This window comes from Podarcis cretensis, assembly GCF_951804945.1.
Source record: "Podarcis cretensis genome assembly, chromosome: 11".
NCBI classification, from domain to species: domain Eukaryota; kingdom Metazoa; phylum Chordata; class Lepidosauria; order Squamata; family Lacertidae; genus Podarcis; species Podarcis cretensis.
In genome coordinates, this window is record NC_137180.1 from 1,042,339 (window position 1) to 1,063,052 (window position 20,714).

General features: G+C 41.9%; 1 protein-coding gene and 1 long non-coding RNA gene across 5 annotated transcripts in view; one reads left to right on the forward strand and one right to left on the reverse strand.

Annotated features, from left to right (window-relative positions):
• The window catches only part of LOC307227099, a 208,191-nt gene that overhangs the window by 143,558 nt on the left and 43,919 nt on the right, over window positions 1–20,714 (reverse strand). The gene's annotated exons all lie outside the window — the stretch shown is intronic.
• The window catches only part of PIP5K1B (phosphatidylinositol-4-phosphate 5-kinase type 1 beta), a gene marked incomplete at its 3' end in the record, with an annotated part of 78,361 nt that overhangs the window by 10,482 nt on the left and 47,165 nt on the right, over window positions 1–20,714 (forward strand). For all 4 annotated transcript variants that reach the window (XM_079996103.1, XM_079996105.1, XM_079996104.1 and 1 more), the window contains exons 3-4: window positions 5,938–6,068; window positions 20,225–20,342. In XM_079996103.1, the coding sequence (XP_079852229.1) occupies window positions 5,938–6,068; window positions 20,225–20,342 (249 nt within the window). The remainder of the gene's footprint in view (window positions 1–5,937; window positions 6,069–20,224; window positions 20,343–20,714) is intronic.

The following is a 20,714-nucleotide window of genomic DNA, read 5'->3' on the forward strand; positions in this document are numbered from 1 at the left end:
GAGTAAGGTCAGCCAAAGTCTTTACCAAGCTTGATCTACGAGGAGCATATAATCTGATATGGGTCAGAGAAGGGGATGAGTGGAAAACCAGTTTTTGTACTAAGTATGGTGCATTTGAATTCTTGGTAATGCCTTTTGGCTTGCAAAATGGCTCAGGGGTATTTCAAACCTTCATCAATCACATCTTAGCAGGTATACTGGATCAGTTCTGTGTCTCCTATTTAGATGACCTCTTAATATATAGTGAAAGTATGGAGGAACATATAAACATGTCACACAGGTGTTAGAGAGATTGAGGACCAACAGGTTATATGTGAAGTTAGAAAAGTGTAAGTTCCACACACAAAAGGTGGAGTTCCTGGGATATTGCATTTCCCACGAAGGGGTGCACATGGACCCCAGTAAAGTTCAGGCAGTGGTGGAATGGAGGCACCTAAAACTAAGAAAGATCTACAGAGGTTTTTAGGATTTGCTAATTTCTATCGTAAATTCATAGGTAATTACTCCAAAATCACAATGCCACTGACTGATTGTCTAAGAGGCAAGGGGCCATTCAGATGGTCTGAGGAAGCACAGAAGGCCTTTGATAAATTAAAGGTGGTGTTTGCTTCAGAAAAATATCTTATGCACTTAGATCCCAGTAAACGTATAAAGGTAGAAACTGACGCCTCTGATAGGGCTATTGGGGCCATTCTGCTGCAACAGGACAAGGGAGGGGACTGGAGACCCTGTGCATTCTACTCTAGAAAATTAAATCAATCAGAACAAAACTACACCATATTTGATAAGGAACTTTAGCTGTGCATGCTGCCTTTAAAGTGTGGAGACATTTTTGGAAGGGGCGTCACATCAGGTGGTGGTACAAACAGATCATAAGAATTTAGAGTATTGGAGAACTGCTAGACAGCTAAACCAAAGGCAAATTAGGTGGGCGGAGTTTTTTGCTGGGTTTAATTTTAGGATTGAGTACATACCTGGGCATCAAAACGTTCGTGCAGACGCGCTATCGCGCAAACCTGAGTATATGGAAGGGGAAGCACTTCCCAGGTTGTGAGAAATGCTGAGATCGGATCGGGGGGGGTGCAGCCTTAGTAGTGGACGGCAGGGAATTCCAGCGATTGACAGTAAAAGATGAGTTTGCACAAAAGAAAATGGAGGAACTGAGAAAAGGTAGAGGGGAAGAGGAAGGTTTCAAGGAAGAAGGTGGATTGTTGTACAGGAGAGGGGTGCTGTATGTACCTGCAGGTGAACTAAGAGGTAAAGTGTTGAGGCAACATCATGATAACCCGACTGCAGGACATTTTGGTAGAGAAAAGACCCTGTATCAAATCACATGGCAGTTCTGGTGGCCAAAGTTGAGGGAGGAGGTAACGCAATATGTAAGAGGTTGTGAAGTATGTCAATGAGCCAAGGCACCCAGAGCACCTCCCGCAGGGTTGTTGATGCCCATGCCGGGAAGGCCTTGGGATGTGGTGTCTATGGATTTTATAACGGATCTACCGTCATCGCATAGGCAAACAGTGATCTTTGTGGTGGTTGACATGCTAACCAAGATGGCACATTTCATACCATGTGCCAAAATTCCAACCGCACAGGAAACTGCAAAGATGTTTTTAGATAATATTTTTAGGTTTCATGGCATGCCATCACAAATCATTTCAGATAGAGGGGCCCAATTTACATCACAATTTTGGAGGAGGTTAATGCAGTTACTAGATGTGGAGCTAAGCCTCACGTCGATGAGACACCTGCAAACCAATGGGGAAGCTGAAAGAACGAATGCAACACTACAACAATATCTGAGGTATTATGCTGGTTATTAGCAGAGCGGGTGGTTAGAGAAATTGAGTCTAGCAGAGTTTGCGTATAATAATGCAATGCATGTGTCTACGGGCAGAGCTCCATTTGTGGCAAACTATGGCTTGCACCCAAGGGCATTCCCAGGTCAAGAGGAGCAGTTAGCAGTACCAGCAGCAAACAAATGATAGAGGAGTTGAGGTGTATTCATGAGATATTGAAAGAGGATTTGGAAGAAGCTAAAGAGGCTTACAAGAGAGCTGCAGACAGGCACCGGCGAGTTGGGGAAGTTGGGAGCTGGGTATGGCTATCTAGCAAGGGACTACCAATATGAGGGAGGTGTAAAAAGCTAGAACCAAGGAGATTGGGACCTTTCCAAGTAAAGGCTCAAATTAACCCAGTCGCTTTCAAGCTTCATTTGCCTGAAAATATGAGAATACACCCTGTATTTCATAGATCTTTATTGTCAGTGTTTGTACCAGCGCATAAGTATCAAATTTCAAAGGAACCACCTCCTTTTCCCACCATGATGGGGGAAGAGGAGACCGAAGTGGAAGAGATATTAGACTTGAGAATAAGTAGGAGGAAATTACAGTATTTGGTTGCATGGAAAGGGTTAGATGAGTCTGAGAACTCATGGGAACAAGCAGAAAAAATTAACGTCCCAGAATTGCAGAGAGAATTTCATAGAAAATATCCCCACAAGCCAAAACCCCATAACTGGCATCTTCAAGAAATTTTTGAAGAGACAGATAGCGAGGAAGAAGAGTTCATAGGGTTCGGTCCTTCAGAAACAGAGGAGAGCGAGGAGGAGGAAGGGGGGCTTAGGGGAGGGGGTGATGTCAGGGAAGAGTTAGAAGTTTCCAGTTTCTCAGAGGGAGAAAGCATTCCCCAAGGGGGGAAGGAGAGCAGTGAATCTAATAGAAGGGAGCAAGAGGAACAACAGGGAGGGACCGGCTGTTCCCAGGAAAGGCAAGGGTTCAGTTCTAGCTCAGATTTGGAGGAGGGGAGATACAGGCCAGCTCTAGCCAGGAGGGAAGGAAAAAGAGCAGGAAAACAAAGGGAAGGGCGCGTTCGACATTTTGAGAGTGGCTGGTCACGGAGAAGCAGAGCTCAGAAGGTATCTGAAAGAAGTGACTTGGAGGAATAATAGTTAAGAACCGTTTATAAGATTGTTTTGTTAATACGCAATAAAAAGTTTTATAAAAGAACAAGAAGCGTTTGTGTGGTGATCTGAAGAGGACAACGACCAGGCCTGACACTAAAGGTAGTCTAGCATCCCTTATTCTGATAGATAGATAGACAGACAGACAGACATTGTAACTTTAGCATCCATCTTTTCTGAAACTTTCTGTTTTTTATAGAATTGATTTCTTTAATCTACAAACTCTTTCTGCTAGCATGTGTTTCAGTAGGGGAGTGTTCAGTTCACAAAAAGGATCAGTCTGAAACAAAGTCTACTCAAAGTTACATAATTTAGTTCTTATGCAGGACATTAATCTTTTATAAAAGATCTTTTCAAGGCATAAATGGGAAATTTGTGAATGAGCCATTCAGTTCCTTTACCAATTAAAAGTTTCATTTTAGGAATGAGCTTTTGTGCCTTGTTCTTAGCAAACTACATGTTAGGAACTGTTATGCAACTTGAAAAATCTGATATTAATTAGTTTAAATAACACAATATTACCCATCTGCATGTTGCTTCTCATTTGAAAAATAAGTTGAAACTAGAGAATCGCCTGGCTAGCACGCAACATTAAGTTATAGTTTAAAATAAACTATGATTTAAGGGCATGAGTCCCTTTCTCCCCCCTCACTCCAGGCTCTGCTCGGCAGAGGAAAAGAAAAAGTCATAATCTTGCTTGTTGTGCCATGTGAGCCAAGGCCTGTGGTCTCTTTCCTCCATGCACACAATGAGTGGTAAACCAAGAAGTAACTAGTTTGGTCCCCTGTGCGACAGAATCAGGAGCAAGGAAGAGCGGAGCTGTTGTGTACATTAAACCACATTTTTAATTTAAAATGTGGTTTAATGTTGCGTGGAATTGAGACATCTTCTTTAGAATTAAATAAGCTGCTGTGCCTGACTCAGAATATGTTTGCTGTCAAGATTCTTGAAGCCATAGGTGTTATGAGACTTAACTGATTTGCTACTCTGAAAAGTCTTTTGTATTATATTTTGATTGGTGGAGTGTGCTGTGTGAATTTTCTCTCAGAATTCTCTTTCCTGGGTTTCATTCTATAAAACTCAAATGGAATGTATGTGAGATATAGATAGATAGATAGATAGATAGATAGATAGATAGATAGATAGATAGATAGATAGATATAGGTAGATTCTGTCTTCTTAGCCATTATATTTTGTCTTGTAATCTTGTGTTTCTAGAATTTAAAGTAATCTGAGCTACCAGCCATTTGTTTGGCTTGATTCTCTGCAATTTAAATTGCTAAATGGTTGGTTCTAATTTTCTTGTTTTTAAACAGTGCTTTTCTTCTAGAAAAAAGGTGCCAGTACTGCATACCCTTAAGTACCCCCAGAAAAAAGCACTGGTTCTAAGCACAGCAGGCCCAACCAGGTATCCACTATAGTGGCTTCATAATAAAATCCGATTTGCTTTATTTTACTCTGAATACCTGTGGATGATAAAGAACATACAAGCATCAAAATGTGCGATATTTTCTTTTGAAAAAACAGTATAACAAAAATACAAATTCAGCTACCTATCTCTTTTAAATAACTATGTGATCAGCATGAGGAAATATTCGTCATTAGGTTTGTAGGAATTTTTAAAATCTACATATTAGAGGCCCACCTCTTTAAGAAAAAACCCACCCCAGAAAATAACCTAAAAATATATTACCAGTCATTATCGCTGCATTCCACTTCTGTTATGTTTGAAATACAAAGAGCCAGGGAAAATCAGCTCTTCAAAGTAAGCTTCCAATATTTAGTCCTCTCCTTGATTTAAGGCACACACGGGGGTTTTCTCGAGCTTCTCCTCTCTTGGCCCATTAATTATATTGCTAATGGAGACCCAGCAGCACTCCTTGAGCAGAGCCAGTAAATTCTTTCTCCAGAAGTGGTACAGCAATCTTCCCTCAACACTAACCACCAGGCCCATTAGTTGCAACTAGGCCTTGCCAGTCAGCTCTATGGGGGTGTGCACTGATGGTTCCTCTTATTGCAGGGGAGTCAGTGTGTTGCATCCAGATGTTGTTCAGCTGTAGTTTCCATCATCCCTGGCCATTGGTTGTGCTAGTTGGCACTGATGGGATTTGAAGTCCAACAACATCTGGAGGGTAGAAGAAGAAGAAGAAGCGTTTGGATTTGATATCCTGCTTTATCACTACCCAAAGGAGTCTCAAAGCGGCTAACATTCTCCTTTCCCTTCCTCCCCCACAACAAACACTCTGTGAGGTGAGTGGGGCTGAGAGACTTCACCTGTGAGGTGAGTGGGGCTGAGAGACTTCAAAGAAGTGTGACTAGCCCAAGGTCACCCAGAAGCTGCATGTGGAGGAGCGGAGATGCGATCCTGGTTCACCAGATTATGAGTCTACCGCTCTTAACCACTACACCACACTGGGTACCATGTTTCTGCCTATTGGCTACCTTGTCTACTCTCCTTTTGCTTTTATAGCCCCACAGCTAATGTTCATAGGCATAATTTAGGGGTCCTAAGCACCTTCTGTCAAATAGAAACAGGTGCAGCTGAAAGAGAGGGCTTTGGAATTACAAGGCTACTATTCCATTTTAGGGTGTTTGAGCCAGATAAATGAGGCGGTAAGATCCAGAAATTCTGCCCTCTCATCTCCTGCCAGAACAGTGTAAAGATTAATAGAAGTTGCTGAAAGTTCCTCTGGTTCCTCGTAAGTCTCTTTCTTTCTGTTAGAAAGCCCCTGCTATAGAAGGAGCTAATACTGACTCAGGAAGGCTTGTACATGATCTGGTGGTGCTGGTGTTTTTCTTACTTGGAAGAGGTTTTTAGAACTGTGCAGCCCATGATGTCTGAAAGTCTTTTTCTGCATACTTTGTGGGATGCCAAGTTTCAAATATGGTTTGAATCTCTTTATAATGTACATATGTGTCATGAGAACCCATTTATAGCAAGCTGATATTTTAAAATTCTTTGTTTTTCCTTGCAGACTGCATCCTCAGCTATTAAAGGTGCCATACAACTGGGAATAGGATACACAGTGGGGAACCTCACATCCAAGCCAGACAGAGATGTACTTATGCAAGACTTCTATGTAGTGGAAAGTGTGTTTCTTCCCAGGTAAGGGTGGCTAATTTTCCACCTAAAAATTGTGTGCCTAATGCTTTATTCCATTTTTATCCTGCCTTTCTTCCACATTGTTCAGGGTAGTATACATGTCCCCCTGCCTTTTTTAAAAAAATTAAACTTTTGAAACCACCATGTGAAATAGATTTGCCTGAGATAAACCAGCTGGCCTAGGATCACTTTTTAAGCTTCGTGGTTGTGCATGGATTTGAATCCTGGTAACGTTAGTCTAAGTCTAGCATCAGCAACCGTGATGCTGGTTTTTTTACATATTTATCACTTCTCAAGTATGGCTTAATTTAAAAGTATCCTTAAAAGTGGGATATAATTTTTCTTTAGTACAATGGAAAGAGGATTGCTTTGTGAACAGAAGGAAGAGCATGAATCCATATAAAATGAAAGATTCATTGAAAGTAATAACATTTCTTAGAAGATTTACCTAGAAAACTATTAAGCAGTTGATGTTTAATAGAACGTAGTATTGTACTAACCTTTTTAAAAAATAATAATACATGTGGTGGTGTGACTGCAGTTTAGCTGTTCATTTTATCTATAGTTGGAATCTGTTTTGAGGAAGAAGATTAATCTGTGAGCAGTCAGGGAGACTAGAAAGTCAACAAGACTGGCTGTCAGGCTATTCAACTACTTTATAATCTAGAACTATTGCACTGGAATGCAATTAGGACAATAGAATGGTGTTTGACTTGATGAAGTAATTACACAAAAGCAAAACCTGCAGATAATTTTCTACCTACTAAACTTTGCCTTATCCCTGTGCAGCTATCTTTAGTAACCATAACAGAACATTTTATTTCATAATAGTAATATTTGGAAATACTATGCTGAGAAATACAACAGATCCCACTATACTCTGAAACAATAGTGTATTCCTTGTACATGGTAGGGAATAAAAAAGGCATGTGAGTTTATGTCCAGGACTCTTTTGTACACCATTTTCTTTGTCTTTCATGTTACTTCCATTATAAATAACCTCAACCATGCAGATACAGTGGTACCTTGGGTTACATATGCTTCAGGTTACAGACTCCGCTAACTCAGAAATAGTACCTTGGGTTAAGAACTTTGCTTCAGGATGAGAACAGAAATCACGCGGTGTCGGTGAGGCGGCAGTGGGAGGCTCCATTAGCTAAAGTTTAAGGTTAAGAACAGTTTCAGGTTAAGAACGGACCTCCGGAACGAATTAAGTACTTAACTCGAGGTACCACTGTACTCAATTGATAGTCCCATTTGCTCAAGTTGTCCAAGAAGTTTCTGTTATAAAGGTACCTGTATTCTCCAAGAAATGCTCTTACTATAACGTCAGGCTCGGACATCTCATTCCCTGATGGTTTGATTACAGCAACAATTGTCATTTGTTCAATATGACTAACATCAAGTGTGCAGTCCAGAATTATTGAGTAATATTTGGCTGAGTTTGCATGTGCTAAATTTTTTACTAGAAGCTGTATAAGCTCATTTTGGATATCTTTTTTCTAGGTAGTAAACCATTGTTTCATGATCTTTAACTCTGCACAAATGTTAATTCATAATAGGATCAAAAAAGACTAGATAAGACAAACTTCAAAAAACTCAGTTGCTAGCACTGTATAACTTTTCAGTTCTACCACGGAATGTCAAGTTTTGCAATGCAAAAAATTCTGAGCAAAGCAATCAAACATTCCAAGATTTGTTGTCATTATTGTTCTTCTTGCCTAATTTTCTGTTGGTAAATATCTTCAATTGTTTTTCCTTTAGATAAGTACAATTTAAGTTATCCAGGTCTGATAGCTTTTTAAATCGTCAGTATTCCTCTCGGGTGAATACAGAATTGCACCAATGTTCTTCCAGTCTTTTGAACCTGTTTCTTGTACAGTTGAGGCACCTTTTTTTTTTTTTTGCTGAACAACTTACAGCAAAAAACAACAACCCACATCTTTTGAGGTTGAACCATGGATGACACACTTCTTCATCATTTGCTAGTCTCCTCTTGTAGAAAATCTTCTGATTTTAGTCTTTGGGGAAATCATGGGACAATGTATAAATTATCACTGCAATAGTTAGCCAAGTTAGCAGGGTAACTAATTCAAGTTAGGCACAATACCATCTTCTTCTGCAGACTCTGCAGTACTCTCACTTCTTGACATCCTCGTTTTCCTCTGCGTGTTTTTCCAGAAATATCTCCAATTTGTGAAACTTCTGTCTTAGTGGTAGTAGGAGCACCACATTCTGCTCCCTCAGTGCTGGTTTCAACAGGAATATAGACATATTCATGTTTTTCAATTGCTTTCTTTGTACAAAGGTATTTCAGGAAGACTTCCTTGCTTTGCTTACGCCTTAGCTTTTTCTGCCTTTTGTTGCCAAATTGAGCTCCAGATGGTCATTTTTTAATCATCCATAGCTCACTAGAAAAATGAAAAATGAATACATTTTCTAAATAAGCTATGACTGTAAAATTTTAAATTAAGTGCATTTTCACTTTGTGTGTGTATATAACTTCCAGTCAACTCTGTGGTCTATTTCATATATATATAAACAATTCTAATGTATGAATTACTTCAAAAATGATAAAATTCATCAAAATATATAATGCAATTAAAATGTTATCAAACATTTATAAGATACGACAAAGATTAATTTTTATATCACTGTGCCCCTCAAAGGTCAGTACTATACCCCTCTGAGGTCCAGGCAGTGGCCTCATTGGCCCTGACAGACTGTTTTAGAAAAAGGTTCGTAATTTGAGAGTTCTCCTGAATCTGCTCTTGCCACTTGATGTGCAGGTGGCCTCAGTGACAAGAGTGCTTTCCATCAGGTCAGCCTGCTGACACAATTACAACCCTACCTGGATGCTGATAATTTGGACACAGTAATCTACCGTATTTTTCGCTCTATAACACGCACCAGACCATAACACGCATGTACTTTTTAGAGGAGGAAAACAAGAAAAAAATATTCTAAACGAAACAGTGGATGTATGATTTTTGTGGTTCATGCTGTGGCCACAGACATGTGATCTGACAGTGAGTTTGGAGTAGCCCAATCTAAAAATCCTGAGGATCCATGTGGATCCATGCTAAAGTCGCCCTAAAGTTGCAGGGGCGCTGGAAGTCGCAGGGGCGCTGGGGGAGTGAACGGGAAGAAAGAGAAGGAGAAACGATGCCTCTCTCTCTCTCTCTCTCTCTCTCTCTCACACACACACACACACACACACACACAGAGTATCAATCGTAAAGTCGCAGGAGAGCGCAGGGGCGCTGGGAGAGTGAAGGGGAAGCAAGAGAAGGAGAACAATGCCTCACACAGACGAAGCAAGAGAAGGAGAATGATGCCTCACACAGACACACAGAGTATCAATCGTAAAGTCACAGGAGAGCGCAGGGGCGCTGGGATAGTGAACAGGAAGCAAGAGAAGGAGAACAATGCCTCGCACACGCACACAGAGTATCAATCCAACAGTGGAATTTGCTGCCAAGGAGTGTGGTGGAGTCTCCTTCTTTGGAGGTCTTTAAGCAGAGGCTTGACAACCATATGTCAGGAGTGCTCTGATGGTGTTTCCTGCTTGGCAGGGGGTTGGACTCGATGGCCCTTGTGGTCTCTTCCAACTCTATGATTCTAATCCTAAAGTCTCAGGAGAGCGCAGGGGCGCTGGGAGAGTGAACGGGAAGCAAGAGAAGGAGAACGATAGCTCAAGCACACACACACACAGCCCCTACAGTGGCTAATCAAAAATCGGACAGCAAAAAACTGCAGGCAGGGACAGAGAGCACGGGGTTGTTTTAAAGCAGCCAACCCCGCTCTGCTTCTCTCCCTCCTCCCCCGCTCGGCTGGCTGAAAAGCTTTGCTGCTACTTAGCAGCTCAGTGGGGAGGAGAGAGGGACATAGAGCACGGGGTTGTTTTAAAGCAGCCAACCCCGCTCTGCTTCTCTCCCTCCTCCCCAGCTGGGCTCGCTGACAGGAGCCGCTTACACCCGCTTTGCTGTTTCAAAGCGAGCCACGGACTGCTCACAACTGCAGCAGATTCCCCCGCCATCCGTAGGCATTCACTCCATAACACGCACAGACATTTTCCCTTACTTTCTAGGAGGAAAAAACTGCGTGTTATGGAGCGAAAATTACGGTATGTTCTCAGGTTGGATTATTGCAACGCACAGTACAAGAAGCTGCCTTTCAAAATGGGTCGGAAGCTCCAGTTAGGGCAGAGTGCAGCTGACTGGCTGGTGACAGGTTCAAGACAAGTAGATCACAAAACAATTCTGTTCCAAATACACTAGCTGCCTTAAAGCTTCTGAGCCCAATTCAGAGTGCTGGTTTTGACCTTTAAAGCTCTTTTTGGTTCAGGACCCCAATATCTTCTGGAATGCCTCTCACACTATAAACCCTAGATCTTTGTATGAGGCCCTTCTCGAGGTCCCGCCTCTTAGGGAGGCTCAGGGGGCTTTTGCCATTGGGGCTCTCAGTCTGTGGAATGCACTTCTCAGTAGGTTCCAATGTGCCCCTTCACTGACATATTTTCAACATCTGGTAAAGACTTCTCCCCCCCCCCCTTTTAATGTGCCTTCAAAGCTTCCTGTGGCTGATATGTGGGCTGTTGTTTTCTCTGTTTTGTTTATAAATGCATTTCTTTGTGTTTTTAAGAGTATTGTAAGACACTTGGAGATCTTTAGATAACAAGAGACTAACAAATCTGAGTGATAACAATAAGCAAACTATGAATTCCTTCATTTACTTTCAAAAGGAAATAATAATAATAATAATAATAATAATAATAATAATAATAATAATTTATTATTTATTATTTATACGCCACCCATCTGGATGAAAAGTAGGTTCAAATGAAAATGGCATGAATGTATTTTGGATATACGCAGTACACTTGTTGACTGATAGTTACCATGGCACACAAATATGACTGAGTGCTTGCTTTGCATTAGGTTTTTGCCTTGAAGCTGCATTTGGGATATTATGCAAATAGTTTCTCATCTTCTTTGCAACCTTCCCTAGATAAAAGGATGTTGTTGCCTTGCTTGCCATGCCATCCAGCAATAAAATGGTTGCAGTTTTTGAATTTTGAAATAAATGATGAGGACCAGTTATTTAGTTTTTGATAGCGCAACTATTAAAGAGTTCCCAAGTAGATGACAATTATTATCTGTGATAATAATTATTATTATCTGTGAGTTTCTCCTCTTCCTCCACCCCCCTCTAAATTTCATCCGTAATCACAAGGGTTTGGGAAGGGTTCCTTCATGATGGTGCTGCACTTCTGCAACTCTGCCCAAGCTGTGTGAGCTCACCCAGGATGAGAAACTGGTCTCACGCGTCTGCATTAGATTTGATTCTTCTAATATCTGAAGGGGGGCTGCATTTGTCCTGTTTTGCTTTGTTCACTTAATTGTGATATTATAACTTGTAATAGTAGGCTATGTATAAAGGTAAAGGGACCTCTGACCGTTAGGTCCACTCACGGATGACTCTGGGGTTGCGGTGCTCATCTTGCTTTACTGGTTTGTAAAAGAGCACCATATTTCCAAGTTAGGAAATTGATTTTTTCCATTGACTCTGAAGAAGAATTTCACACCTGAAACACACAGGGCACTTTCTCCACTCCTGCCCAGTTCACTGTTTTCTAGCACCATTTGAGAGTCTTTTTTCTCTCGCCACTCCTCACCTGTTGGCTACTACAGCATTTGATGCAGAATTGGGCAACCTCTATAAAAACACAGCATAGCTCCACCCCTATACTCAAAGACAAATGTGGGCTGCTTTAATGATGTATCATATTCATATCAAAAAGTTCCACAAAAAAGAAGTCTAGTTCTTTTGAGCATGAAAAAAATTACTTTGCAATTTCTTTTTCTTTACTTTTGGTGGTGTTGTTACAAAAGTCGGTTGAGTCCAAGCCAGAACAAGAACTGAACAGCATTCTGTTAGTTTGAGGCACAGTTGCTTTCCTTTAACTATTTTCAGGACACATTCATGGAATTCAGATGTGCATGGATATCTTCATTCTAAAAAAGGTAAAGGTACCCCTGCCCGTACGGGCCAGTCTTGACAGACTCTGGGGTTGTGCGCCCATCTCACTTAAGAGGCCAGGGGCCAGCGCTGTCCGGAGACACTTCCGGGTCACGTGGCCAGCGTGACATCGCTGCTCTGGCGAGCCAGAGCCGCACACGGAAACGCCGTTTACCTTCCCGCTGGTAAGCGGACCCTATTTATCTACTTGCACCCGGAGGTGCTTTCGAACTGCTAGGTTGGCAGGCGCTGGGACTGAGCAGCGGGAGCGCACCCCGCCGCAGGGATTCGAACCGCCGACCTTTCGATCGGCAAGCCCTAGGCGCTGAGGCTTTAACCCACAGCGCCACCTGCGTCCCTATCTCCATTCTACTGGGCTAGAAATCATACTCCTATAGTGGTACACAGGCACTACCTTCTGCAGTGATTTAAAGATGTAGCCTTTGGCATAGGCCAACATGACGCCGAGGTAAGACGCGTTTACCGGTGCTCTTCAGACTTCTTTTAATCTTCTTTCTTCTTTTAATCTTTTATATTTTATCTTAACTGACCCAGTCAGTTTTTGAAGTATTTTATAATTGCTGCAGCCGCATGCTATAGAAACTCTCTGAGAGACTTGGCCCTGCTCCAGACTGCTACAGGCTGCCCGTTGTTTCTCTCTTATCAGCGGGCCGGCCTCGGCTGCTAAAAGAGATGAGAACGCCATTATCTTAATTGTGTGTCAAGTGTTTGTTATTTTAAGAATCGTATAATCCCTGGCCTGAGGAAAGTATGGGTCAGAAAAAACGCTTGAGAGACTTTGACGAGCCCCTATCATCCCCCAAACCAAAACTATCAAGGTTGGTGCCACATCGGAATAGAGGAGGGAGTGACCATGCCGAGCATTGCCTTGCAGTGGAAACCCAAAATCGCTTCCTACCTCTAATTGATTTAGAAGCTACTCCAATTCCGATGACTCAAAATTTTTCAAAAGTAAAGCCTGTAAAGGAGAATACGAAAGAAAAACTCTCATCACAGGAAGATGGTTTAACATCTGATATGGGGGAGTTCCCCAGTTGTGAGCAGTTACACTTAGTAATTAAGACCCTTCACTGTATTTTTAAAAGGCTGGATGAGGTATCTTCACAATTATCCAATATCCTGCTGAAAATCGAAAAACTTGAATCAACAACACAATCTTCAGTTTGTGAGGTCAAAAACTTATTGCCTCACCCCAATTCAGATAAAATAAAGGAGACCAAAATTAAATAGATCTTAAATTCCCAATTGAATAATCAGACATTAACTCTGCAACCCAAGAAAAGCTGCCTGTCTGTCAGGTCAGAAATAGGAAGATGGTCAACGCTAGAAGGGGCTAAAGACTGTTTAAGCAAACTTTTAAAAATTAAGAAACATCAGATTGACCTATATGCTGTGATGCCCCTTCTCCGGCAGAACAACTTCTTGAAGGTGATACTTGCGTTCCACTCTGAAAAGATACCATCTATTATAGTTAGGAGGAAAACGCTTTTGTCCATGGCCGACATCGTAGCAACAAGGGTTTTTGCAGATAGCAAGATCAAACCCCTTCTAAATAGGTGCCCTGGCGGTGAGGACATTAGGACAAGAGACTCTGCCTTACCTCAAAATACTGTCAGGCCCCACTGCGATGACTCTGCAGCTTGCCATCCTCGACCAAACTCGATACCCTCTCCAACAGCCATATATGAGGACGAAAATCTGCAGACTGCCCTTGACGAAAGGGAACTTATTGATTCGTTCAGAGCCCTCCCTCCGAAAGAACAGTCGGTGATTATGCAAAGATTTGACACGCTTAAATCTCAGCTTTTGCAAGTCCAACATAGAGGGGAAGATACTAACGATGTTTCAAATAACTCCACTTGGGCTCACCGGACTGAAGTGGTTGACCTTCTTCAGCTAAGCCCCACTCTGAAAACAAAAACCATCCGGCAAGACTCAAATCTTCAAGTTGTTTCTGCCCCGTGCGCTATATCACGAGACGACCAGGCTCGGCCATCCTCACTGAACCTTCATCTACATTCATCGACCAACATACCTAAGGACGAAATTCTGATTTCCCTGCTTGACTCAAATCCCTCTTTAACTCACTCTTCTATGCCAGAGCTAGAATCTTCTCCAATTTCAACCAGATATAGAAGTAGTCCACAAGTGATGCCCCTGAGAGAGCCTTCCGCAATTCCCGCCCCCGTGATGCCCCCTCAATTACCTTCTTCAAAGGAAAATGTGAATGTTACACCTCAGGACCCGCTGTCGGAAACGATTGAAGACCCGATGGGACGCATCAATAAAATCATCCTAATGTCTGATGATAAATCTGCGAGAGGGTTTCCTCCGACGGACTTAACTTCTCCCTCCCTGGGTATTGCTCTGTCAAGTTGTACCAAGAATTTCGAAATGAAGAGACTTCCTGTTCAGGGATCTACTTTCAGTGGATCATCCACGGTGTGCCAACAGTCAAACCAAATTGTTAAAAATTTTAATTTGGAGGGCTCCTCACAGTTACCATCTTCCCAAAGTAAAATAACTGATTTTTTAGTTACATCTTCTGTCTTTAACAGAGAGTCTGCCCCCCCTCCGTTTTGACTGTTAAAAGAACAACACAGAAGTCCCCAGCTAGCAGTCCTAAGTTGGAACATTGCTGGCTGGAAAAGGAAAAGATTAGATCCCGAATTTCTGTCCTATATAAACTCTTTTCAGATAATCCTTTTGCAAGAAACTTGGGAAGAAGACAAAATAGATATAAATGGCTTTGAACTGATATCACTTCCAGCTAGCCCCTCCCAGAAAGGTGGCCGGTCCAGAGGTGGTCTTGCAATCGCCATATTGCTTAAAATGAGAGCTAAACTCTCGCTAGTTCAGACTTTTCCTCCTTTTGCTTTTACAGGTCTGATTTCAAGCGAAAAATTCTCACTATTAATCACCAATGTTTATCTTCCTCCAGGTGGTCTTATATCAGACCTCCATTATAGATGGGATTCTCTGGAAGATCATTTATTGGCATGCTATGTTATGTACCCTAATATTCCATCGATAATGGGTGGTGACTTTAATGCATGTACAGCTGCCAACTGGGATGGAATAATTAAGGCCAAGTGGTGGGTATCTCCCCCCTACCCAAAATCTGATTTAATCTCTTTTACATCAAGAAGATCTAAGGACAACAGAGTGAATGAGGCGGGAGTCCTTCTTTATCAATTGGCCATTCGTATGAATTTGAACATTTTAAATGGCAACTGCCCTCCGGACGTGCCAGGTGAATTCACTCATTTGGGCACAACATCAAATAGTGTCCTAGACTACCTTCTAGTTTCAGATGACCTAGTTTCAAACTTCTTTTATTTCAAAGTAGACAATGTACAATCCAGTGACCACCTACCTCTAGCGGCCAAGCTAACGCTTGACTGGCACCCGGTTAGCGGTACACACCCAATTCATGTAGGTTTAAATGCCGCAGCTCAAGTAAGAGGCATTAAATGGTCTATGAAACAGGCCCAAAAATATGCAGAATTCTCCCAGAGGAATATCTCCGAATCCCTTATTGTTTCAATGGCGGAGTTGTCGGAACCAAATAGGATACTGGAGTGGTTCTCCCACTTCTCTGCAGATTTAACTAGCTTCTTTACGATGCCGGCTCACCTGGTTAACCGAGATCAACCCAGGTTCGGTGCACCTTGGTTTGATTCCAAATGTAAGCAAGCTAGACTCTCTCTCTGTTGTATCTACAACAGATACAAATCTTCTGGAGCTGAAACTCTTCCCCCAGAGTACTTGCAGGCCAAAATTGCTTACAAACAGGCACAGAAGTCAGCCAAGCATGAGTGGCAGCTAAGACGTTGGCAAGCGCTGATTGCTGCCTCTAAGCTTCGCAACTCTCGCGGTTTTTGGAATTTAATCAACAAAAGATCGAGGAAATACCCATTGACGGTTATCCCAGCCCCGACATGGGAACAATTTCTAAGAAAATATTTCTCCCAGACAGATATCTCTAACATTCATTCTGATACTCTTTCAAGCCACTTGCCCATATGGCCAGATACTGACCCGGAGGAAATAGTAGATTTAATTGCTAAACTGAAAACTGATAAAGCCCCAGGGCCCGATCTGATCCCGGCTGAAGCTATTAAACAACACCCAGCATGGTGGGCCAAAATTCTTGCAAAAATCTTTGATGCAATCAATGCCACGGGCCAGATACCTAGATCATGGAAGGAGTCCATCATAATCCCTATATATAAAAAAGGACCACCAGAGGACCCAGGAAACTATCGTAACATCAGTTTATTATCAATCATCGGGAAAATCTATACTCGCTTCCTGCTAACCAGACTAACCCAATGGGCCGAAGATTCCAATCTGATAGGCCATGAACAGGTCGGGTTTAGACCAAATCGCGCTTCTATTGACCATGCAATAATTCTATATCACCTGGCGCGGAAGTATTCTTCCCCCACTCATGGTCTTCTATGTGCCGCTTTTATAGACCTGAAGGCGGCTTTTGACAGTATCTCTAGAGAGCTGTTATGGGAAAAACTGGCAAAGTGGGGCATAGATAAAAGGCTGTTGTGGCTTATGATTAAATTACATGAAGGGACGGCCGCTAGGGTGAGGTTAACACCTGAGGGTGACCTCACAAACTCGGTACCAATAAATAAGGGGGTACGACAAGGGTGCATCCTTGCCCCCTATCTTTTTAACCTCTATATTAGTGACATGAGAACCCCCCTAGCTGAGGCCCAAACCACCATTCATGCACCCAGGCTTGCAGACTATCGCTGCCCCTTATTATTGTACGCTGCGGTGATCCTCTCATATTCTCGAATCGGTTTGAGGAGGGCCCTTAAGATCTTTGCGTTATATTGCCAAACAAATTTACTTACTATTAACCATTCCAAATCTAAAGTCCTAATTTTTTCCAGGAGTCGTAAACTGTATAGATGGGAACTCGAGGGGAAGCCAATTGAACAAGTTTACAAATTTCAATATCTAGGAATTTACTTCCAGTATAATATGGGATGGAAAGCGCATATCACATATTTACAAAATAAGGTTAAAGCCCTTATCTACGCTCTATTACGCTTCTTCTTCACTGAGGGGGCTATGCATGTTCCATCCGCCTTAAAAGTTTACAGTGCAAAAGTGGTTGCAACTATGGCCTATGGGGTCCCTTTATGGGGCGCCTTTGTAAATCTCATGCCTCTGGTGACATTGCAAAATCTTTTTCTAAGACGCCTTTTGAAACTACCCTCGTGTGTAAGCAACTCTGCCATTCGCTTAGAACTTAAGACCCCCTCCTTAGAGATTCTGATGTGGAGACATACCTTTAATTATTGGCTGTCCCTCTGGCATAAATTGCCAAATTACCATCTTATTCAGTGCCTTTGGAGAGACGAATTCACCAGCCCATGGGCAACAAAAATCCATTCCAAACTGTTGTCTTATGGAATCTCTCCTTCCGATATACTTAATTTAGATCTAATTACAGCTAAAAAGGTCATCAAACAAAGATTGGAGGAGGTTGATTTGCAACAAAATCTTACTACAGGTGGAGGTACATGTTCCCCAATAAATCAGGGCATTACATCTATGTCCCAGATACCTCAATATCTGTCTACCTTATCGGCTGCGTCGCATAGATTCGCATTTGTTAGAGCCAGATTTAATGTGTTCCCCTCAAATGTGCTGAGCAATAGATTTTCTAACGGTAAAACCTCTGTTTTATGCGCATGTGACAACAAATCAATAGAATCCCTTTATCATATCTTGTTTAATTGCCCCTTATACATTGTTCCCCGATCAAGGATTCTGAGTTCAATCATTCTGGAAATTGTTGCTAAACCACCTGAATTACATCTAGCTTATCTACTCCAGGACATTGACTCTTATAGAACATTACAGGTTGCCAGATTCCTGATTTCAGTTCTTTCATATAAAAGACTTCATGGAATGCTGCATGACTACTAAAAATCTAGTAAACTCTATGCACCATCTTTATCTTCAAGGCCATAATACGGTACATCTGAATAGTGTGATGGAGATTATGCGTTGAAATATTTTAGTTGATATTTTAGATTGTAAAATGCTATTTTTATCTATTGATTTGTTTTACCTTGTGGGCTTATAGCCGAATAAAGTATTATCTATCTATCTATCTATCTAGCCTTTGGCATGGCTAGGGTAAATCCACTGGGTTTCCTTCATTTACTCCTGAAGCAATACACGATCACAAAAATTAACACCTTTTTTTCAGATAAGAGCTTGAGTTATCGTGGAGGATATTTTTCAACGGTGTTTAATGCTCCATTAGCAAAAAATATTGGCATGCTGTGTTAATGCCTTAAGCCCAGGGGTGGGGAGTCTACAGAGGCTGTTTTCCCAAGACTATGCCCCCCCTGGATGTCACAGGTGACATCAAGTGTGAGGCAGGTGAGGGGGGCCACCAGGTGGCGCGTTGGAAGATGGCCGACAATAACATCTCTCTGACCCATACAAGGTAATTAAGGGGCTGCTATGGGAAGTATGCAGCCTTCCCCCCCAGGATGTGGGGGGGCCCTGTCTTGCCAGCGGTGTTCACAATGCACCCCCTGATCCGAGAGATGGGGGTGCCGAACACTTGGCACGAGCCCTTGGTGAAGTCAGATCTTCCTGACGCCGATTCCAATTAGCTCGTGCTGGTTGCTTCAGCTCGGAATTATAATTGGAAACATACGATTGGAAATGAAGCTGAAGCACATACATCAAGTAAAGCTTGACAGATAAGGCTGCTGATTAATGGATCTCAGTGGCCGGGAGTGACGGATGGATAAGTAAATCTTCTGATGAATCACCACTAGGAGACTGTATGTTTGGAACGAAGGGGGGGTGGAGGAAAAAACTCTTTTTTTCTTTGTACGATGTGATATTAATAACCCTTTACCCCAGAAAGAAATAAGATCGTCGCGTTTTTATTAATCATAAGCAGGATTTTAAGAACTGTGTGGGGATGGATTACAACAGGAGAGAAGTCTGGTGAACGGTGAGAAAGAGGAAAATTTTTATGACGCTGTTAAAAAATGGCGTCTCGCCAAGACAGGCTTGCCGGAGAAAGAAGGACAGGGGGGAGGAGAATCAGGATCGTTCGAAAGAGAAGGAGTGTTGGAATGCAAGTTTGACCTGACAGAGCCCCCTGATTTATTTGATTTATTTGGCTAGCCTGAGAAAAAATAAAGGACAGACCGAAGATTAACTTTGTTTATGGAAGCGTTGAACAGAGGCTGTCCCTGAGCGATATGAAGAGTACAAAACCCAGACAGAGATGCCAGTTTTCAGTCTTCTTGTGAGAATCATCAGAGATTGCAAAGAAAGGAATATATGATAACAACAAGATGAGAAAGAAAGTAATAAAGGACTATCCGGATCGAACTGGATAGAACTGTCTAATTAAAGCAGTAAAATAAGTGATGCCTGGAGTTATCCGGAATTTTGGACTCGTGCGGAGCTTGATGTATGGGTATCCTCAACAAAATTTAAAATTTGGCTGTATAATTTGGAACTAATGTGATTTGAATAATGTGATGTGATTGGCCTGTTAATAAAAAATATTTTTTTAAAAAAAGTGTGAGGCAGGTGAAGACATGGCTTCCAAGGAACAATTGGAGCTCCCCGTTGTTCATTTGCAAGTAGGGCCCACTAACCATGCAGATTAGCTGACCTGCACTGACAGTGAGCCCCACTGGAATTGCTGCACTAACGGCTTTCCCATGGAGCTGGCTTTGTCTCTGTGTGGGCACAGTTTGAATTCAAACAACATCTGCTAACGGACTTCAAAGGAGCTTGCAATAACTGCCAGTCCCTAGTTACAGTGACCTGTGCTCCACCTGCCAATCTACAGTGGAGAAATGGCTTAGTCTCTTTTTAGAAGATGAGAGAAGCATATTAAGCTAAAATTGTCTGAGAATGTATTGAAACTTCATATTCTGTTTAGGATATGACACCTGTTTAGTCATGCTGGCTTGCTCCTGCCTGCTTCAGCTCTGCACTGTGCTTTTGGGGCAGTTTTTTTAAAAAGGTTCATATTTATAGTAAGATTTCTGTTCTTAACGAATTTGTGTAATACCTTTAAATTTCTCTTTTCAATTCAGTGAAGGGAGCAATTTGACCCCTGCTCATCATTATCCTGACTTCAGATTTAAGACATATGCTCCTTTAGCCTTCCGCTACTTCAGAGAACTTTTTGGTATTAAACCTGATGACTACTTGGTAAGAATTTACATCCCCCCCCCCTACAAAAATTGGAGTGGTATGGAATAGCTTTCTGTTTCTATAGAATGTGCTATGAAGAATTGTAGTTCTTGACCATGCATTTAATTCTTCAGCTTATAATTGGTTGCCCTAAAACCCGATGTGTTAATTGATAGCTCAGCAACTCCTTGAGTCATTATTTCTACTGGAATATTGTAATTGAAATTGAATACTCCTGTGGATTTTGCTGATTGAATTGTAGTTTAGAGACCTCCATCTGCTAATTGCCTTGTAATTGTCTAGCAAAGTATATAAATATTTGCTTCCATATGTTGTAACCTTGAACTAGAAAAGCACAGAGCTCCATAGTTAAAATCCCTCAAGATTTTT